Source organism: Nicotiana tomentosiformis, chromosome 1, assembly GCF_000390325.3.
Source record: "Nicotiana tomentosiformis chromosome 1, ASM39032v3, whole genome shotgun sequence".
Taxonomy (NCBI): Eukaryota; Viridiplantae; Streptophyta; class Magnoliopsida; order Solanales; family Solanaceae; genus Nicotiana; species Nicotiana tomentosiformis.
In genome coordinates this window covers 138,328,559-138,334,395 of record NC_090812.1, presented here as the reverse complement: position 1 = coordinate 138,334,395, position 5,837 = coordinate 138,328,559, and the positions used below count along the sequence as shown (strand labels likewise).

At 42.8% G+C, this 5,837-nt stretch overlaps 2 protein-coding genes across 2 annotated transcripts; both read right to left on the bottom strand.

The window, feature by feature from the left end:
• Positions 1-608: 608 nt before the first annotated feature.
• Positions 609-2,410, bottom strand: LOC138910478 (uncharacterized). Its single transcript, XM_070201722.1, has 4 exons — positions 2,234-2,410; positions 1,636-2,008; positions 1,505-1,565; positions 609-693 (listed from the first exon to the last, which is right to left on the bottom strand). The coding sequence occupies exons 1-4, from the start codon at positions 2,408-2,410 to the stop codon at positions 609-611; spliced, it is 696 nt and encodes a 231-aa protein (XP_070057823.1).
• A 180-nt stretch (positions 2,411-2,590) lies between these two features.
• On the bottom strand, positions 2,591-5,837 carry LOC138910475 (uncharacterized). Its single transcript, XM_070201719.1, has 6 exons — positions 5,562-5,837; positions 5,311-5,518; positions 4,065-4,909; positions 3,798-3,890; positions 3,506-3,575; positions 2,591-2,859 (listed from the first exon to the last, which is right to left on the bottom strand). The coding sequence occupies exons 1-6, from the start codon at positions 5,835-5,837 to the stop codon at positions 2,591-2,593; spliced, it is 1,761 nt and encodes a 586-aa protein (XP_070057820.1).

Here is a 5,837-nt window from a genome sequence, read left to right as displayed (position 1 = left end):
GAACAACCCTATCCCCCATTAGGCATTAAACATTACCCACATGCAATTTTAGCATCAATCAAGCATCATTTTGAAATCATGACATGTGTTAAACCCTAAAGAAGAAAAAGTAAAACTAGAAGAAAAGAAAATCAAAAGATGAAATTATTATAAAGATTTGAGCATACCAGATATGGATTTGTAGTAGGAAATTGCTTCTTAATTAATGAGATATGAAATTGAAAGTGTCAGAAGGGGAAGATGAACAGTGGTCTATTTCGGTGAGAGTGTGTGGTTCGAAAAGTGTAAAAGTCCTATGGACTTCCTATTTATACCAACCCCAGAGGTCCCACCGACTTACCTGAGCGCGGTCCGCGGAATTCCACTACGGTCCGCACTTATTACCTTTCGAAGAGCTTTTTCAGAAACAGGTCCGTTGAGAGCGGATTAACGGGCGTAGCCGCGTAACATCAACGCGGACCGCTAAATTACGAATGCGGACGCGAATACAACTTCAGAGAGTTGATATTCTGGACTTTTCCAGTCCGCGTCCCCTGATAATTTGCGCCCCCGCGAAATGCTCTCGCTAACCGCGAAATTTTGAGCGCGGTCCGCGTAATTCCCCACACTTAGGCAAAATCTTTCCAGCAACAATCCTGTACTGCACAAACAATTCCTACACAAAGATCACAACCAGTTAGTTCAAAATAAAGCCTGTACTAAGAAGAAAATCAAAAAAGAAAGAAAAACACATGGGTTGCCTCCTAAGAAGCGCCTGATTTAATGTCGCGGCACGACGCATGTTACCAACATCATTGGAAATTAATCAACGCCACCACATGGCTGTCATCAAACGTGCCGAGGTAATGCTTCACTCGGTGCCCATTAACTCTGAAGATTTCACCATTTTTGTTTTTCAAGTCAAGAGCACCAAACGGAGTCACGTGCACCACCTCAAAAGGGCCACTCCATTTTGACTTGAGCTTTCCCAAAAACAGTCATAACTAAGAGTTGAATAAAAGAACTAAGTCACCCTCCTTGAATTCTTTGTTCCTGGCATTTTTGTCATGTAAGTACTTCATCTTGTCCTTATACAATGACGAGTTGGAATTGGCATGAAACCGGAATTCATCAAGTTCATTGAGTTGCTCTACCCGGAGATTGGCTGCTACATCCCATTCAAGGTTTAACTTCTTGATCGTACACATGGCCTTGTGCTCTAACTTAACCGGAAGATGGCATGCTTTCCCAAATACCAACCGATATGGAGACATACCAATTGGAGTCTGGTACGCAGTTCTATAAGCCCACAAAGCATCGTCAAGTTTCCTTGACCAATCCGTCCGGTTTGCATTGACAGTTTTTGATAATATGCTCTTTATCTCCCTAGGAGTTGACACCTTATGATTGATAATAAGAGGTTGACACCTTATGATTGACACCATACTTGGAAAGTAAAGTGTCGAAGGCCTTGTTGCAGAAATGAAAACCCCCATCACTGATGATCGCCCTAGGAGTGCCAAACCTTGTGAAGATATTTTTCTTTAAGAATGCCACCACACTTTGTGCCTCATTGTTGGGCAAAGCTACAGATTCAACCCACTTGGAAATATAATCAACACCAACCAGAATGTAAGTATTACCACACGAACTCACAAAAAGGCCCCATGAAGTCTATGCCCCACACGTCAAAAATATCGATCTCAAGAATAGTGGTGAGAGACATTTCATCCTTCTTGGAAATTTCACCAGCTCTTTGGCATGAATCACACCTCTTAACAAGCTCACTTACATCTTTATACAGGGTAGGCCAATAAAATCCACATCTAAGTAACGTTGAAGCAGTTCTCGCCCCACCATGATGACCATCGTTGGGCGAGGAATGGCGAGCATCAAGAATATTCATTTGCTCCTCTTCCGGGACACATCTCCGGATCACACCATCATTGCAAATCTTGAAAAGATAGGGCTCGTCCCAAGAATAATCAAAGTTGTCCTGTTTGAGTTTCTTCCTTTGGTTATAAGAGAGCTAACTCGGGACAATGTCGGTCACAAGAAAGTTAGCCACATCGGCGAACCAAGGCATACAATTCAAAGACACGGAGAGGAGTTGTTCATACGGGAACGAATCATTAATTTCGAGGCCATCGTGGGGCCTCCCCTCCTCTTCTAAGTGGGACAAGTGATCCGCCACTTGATTATCACTTCCTTTTCTATCAATAATTTCAAGGTCAAACACTTAAAGCAGAAGAACCCATCTCATCAATCTAGCCTTCGAGTCCTTTTTGGTCATCAAGTAGCGGAGTGCCGTATGATCGGTGTGCATAATCACTTTGGCACCCATGACATATGGCCTGAACTTTTCCATGGCGAAGACAATGGCTAATAACTCTTTCTCTGTCACCGTATAATTGACTTGGCCGTCATTCATCGTTTTACTTGCATAATAGACCGGATGAAATATCTTGTTGACTCTTTGCCCCAAAACCGCTCCTACCGCAACGTCACTAGCATCGCACATGAGCTCAAATGGTATGCTCCAATTGGGTACGGTAATGATAGGAGTGGTTGTCAATTTATACTTGAGAAGCTCAAAAGCTTTCATGCAATCTTAATTGTACACAAACTTTGCATCCTTTTCTAGCAGCTTGCACAAGGGGTTCACCACTTTTGAGAAATCCTTGATGAACCTTCGGTAGAACCCCGCGTGCCCAATAAAGCTCCTAATTCCCTTGACGGGAGTAGGAGGAGGGAGTATTAAAATAACTTCAATCTTCGCTTTGTCCACTTCAATACCGTTCTTTGAGATCTTATTGACGAGGACAGTTCCCTCCTCGACCATAAAGTGGCATTTTTCCCAATTAAGCACTAGGTTGGTTTCTTCACATTGGGCCAACACTTTGTCAAGATTATCCAAGCATTCTTAGAATGAGTCCCCCACAACACTAAATTCATCAATGAACACTTCGAGGAAGTCCCCTACCATATCCGTAAATATTTCCATCATACACCGCTGAAAGGTAGCCAGTGCATTACATAAACCAAACGGCATCCGTGAGAATGCAAATGTGCCATACGGATATGTGAAGGTGGTTTTCTCTTGGTCTTCCGGTGTAATGAGAATCTGGTTATACCCTGAGTACCCATCCAAAAAACAATAGTAGGCACGCCCGACAAGTTTGTCCAACATTTGATCAAGAAAGGGCAATGGAAAGTGGTCTTTGTGGGTCTCTTTGCTTAGCTTTCTGTAGTCCATACATACCCTCCATTCGATGATAGTACGAGTGGGGATTAACTCATTTTTCTCATTTGTGACCACAGTCATACCCCCTTCTTCGGCACACATTGTACCGGTGAAGTCCATGAACTATCCAAAATAGGGTACACAGCCCATGCATCAAGCCACTTGATAATTTCCTTCTTGACGACTTGTTGCATAGCCTCGTTCAACCTCCTTTGATGTTCCACGGAGGGTTTGGCATCATCCTCTAGTATAATTTTGCGCATGCAAAAGGCGGGCTTATACCCCGAATGTTAGCCAAAGTCCATCCAATTTCCTTTTTCCTTCTTTGAAGCACTGCAAGGGTAGAGTCTACCTGCACGTTGGTTAGGCAAGTAGAAAGAAAAACAGGTAATGTGGAAGAAGAGCCTAAGAATTCATACATGAGGTGTGAAGGCAAAGGCTTCAACTCCAATGTTGGTGGCTCCTCGATTGAGGGCTTTGTTGGTGGAGTCTTCCGGTTTTCCAAGTCCAAGGAAAGTTTACGGGGCCCATATGAATAGGATCCCATTCCTTGCAATGCATTTGCACATTCAACCAAGCCTTCCTTTTCATCATCCTCATGGTTTAACAACACAGCTTCCAAAGGGTCTTCCATATTGATCATGGCACTCGTGTCATTAACTATCACCTCCGTCACAAGATCCACAAAAGAGCAAACTTCATTGCTATTTGGTTGCCTCATTGATTTGCACACGTGGAATATAACTTTTTCATCACCCACTCGGAAGGTGAGATCCCCTGCTTCCACATCAACCAATGCCTTCCCTATTGATAGGAAAGGTCTCCCCAATATTATAGGCACCTCATAGTTGACTTTGCAGTCAAGAATCACAAAATCAGCACGCAAAATAAACTTGTCGACCCGGACTAGAACATCATCAATAATACCAAGCGGCTTTTTCATTGTCCGATCCGCCATTTGTAATCTCATGGAAGTAGCTCTTGGTTTCCCAATACCTAGTGTCTTGAACACTGAAGATGGCATCAAATTAATACTTGCTCCCAAATCACACAAGGCTTTTGCAAAATAGGCACTACCAATGGTGCATGAAATTGTAAAGGCACCAGGATCTTCAAGCTTTAGAGCCATAGAGTGCACAATGGCACTCACTTGATGAGTCATTTTGATGGTTTCACAATTCATAGATCTCTTCTTAGTTACCAAATACTTCATGAACTTGGCATATCCCGGCATTTGTTCGAGAGCTTCCACCAAGGGCACATTGATTGATAAACGTTTCATCATCTCAATAAACTTCTTGAATTGGTTTTCATTATTTTTCTTTTCAAGCCTTTGAGGATACGGTGGAGGAGGCCTTGGCAAAGGGGCCTTAGCTTTAGTCACTACCATTTTCGGTATGTCTATCACATTTTCCCTAGACGGGTTCACATCATTTTGAGTCTCCTCCATGTTGTCATCAATATCAATCCTCACTCCATCATTCACATTCTCATCATTGGATTGAATCTCATCATATTCATGCAAAACAACATCATCACTCACAATCTTCTTTGGATTAGAGGTATTTGCATCTCCACCTCTACCGCTTCTTGTGGTCACCACCATAGCATGACCTGTATTGTTCCCACCCTTTGGGTTTACTACTGTATCACTTGGTAGTGCCCCCTTGGGGCGAGTATTCAATGCTTGAGAAATTTGACCCATTTGTACTTCCAAGTTGCGAATAAAGGTAGTATGGGAGGCTATTTGGGCATCAGAGTCAGCATTCCTTTCCATCATTTGTTTGAACATACTCTCTATCCACAACATCTCATTGTTTGAAGAACTTTTCCCTTGAGATGAATATGGAGGCGGATTGTTGGGTTGTTGATACATCAGAGGCCTTTGAAAGCCTGACCCCCGGTTGCCTTAATTATTATTATTCCAACCCCCTTGGTTTCCATTGCCGCCCCAATTATTATTGTTGTTCCCCAATTGTTCGAGTTGTTGTTGTTGCCATTGTTCCAATTCCCTTGGCCTTGGTTCCCTTAATTTTGATTATTCCCTTACGATCTCCATTGTTGATTTGGAGCATTGCTCTGTTAACCTTGGTAGTTATTGGCATATAACAGTTCCTCACTTTGATCATCATAAGAATCGTCTTGATTGTAATCACTACCATTTTGCTCATATTGATCTTGATTGTTTTGCACTTGTTGACCACGCTGTCTCCTCTTGTTGACCATGACATTTACCCCTTCCATGGCATTTACTTGCTTTGTTCCTTGAACTTGCTGAAGCTGGGCCTTTGTTAACTAATTCATAGTAGTTGTCAACTCGGCTATGAGGAACATTTACCCGACCCTGCCAAGCTGAGGATGTGTCAGCCATCTCATCAAGTATGTCACAAGCATTGGCATAAGGCATTTTCATAAAATTTCCCCCATCTAGCTGATTCACCACACGCTGGTTGGTCATGTTGACGCCCCTATAGAATGTCTGCTGAATCATTGCTTCAGTCATATCATTGTTCGGGCAGTCCTTGACCATTGTCCGGTATCGCTCCCATATTTCATGTAGGGGTTCATTAGGTTCTTGTTTAAAGGCTAAGATCCCATCCCTCAATGCTTCCAT

Bases quoted from the DNA above. Each gene is read 5' to 3' on its own strand.
- LOC138910478 (XM_070201722.1), bottom strand. From the start codon at position 2,410: ATGAATGACGGCCAAGTCAATTATACGGTGACAGAGAAAGAGTTATTA. The intron at 2,009-2,233 runs GTTCTTCTGCTT...GTCCCGAGTTAG, and splicing joins AGGCTAGATTGATGAGATGG to CTCTCTTATAACCAAAGGAA. The intron at 1,566-1,635 runs GTGAGTTCGTGT...TTGAATCTGTAG, and splicing joins AGACTTCATGGGGCCTTTTT to CTTTGCCCAACAATGAGGCA.
- LOC138910475 (XM_070201719.1), bottom strand. From the start codon at position 5,837: ATGGAAGCATTGAGGGATGGGATCTTAGCCTTTAAACAAGAACCTAAT. The intron at 4,910-5,310 runs GTTAACAGAGCA...AAATTTCTCAAG, and splicing joins ATATGCCAATAACTACCAAG to CATTGAATACTCGCCCCAAG. The intron at 3,576-3,797 runs GTTGAATGTGCA...ACCAACGTGCAG, and splicing joins ATGATGAAAAGGAAGGCTTG to GTAGACTCTACCCTTGCAGT.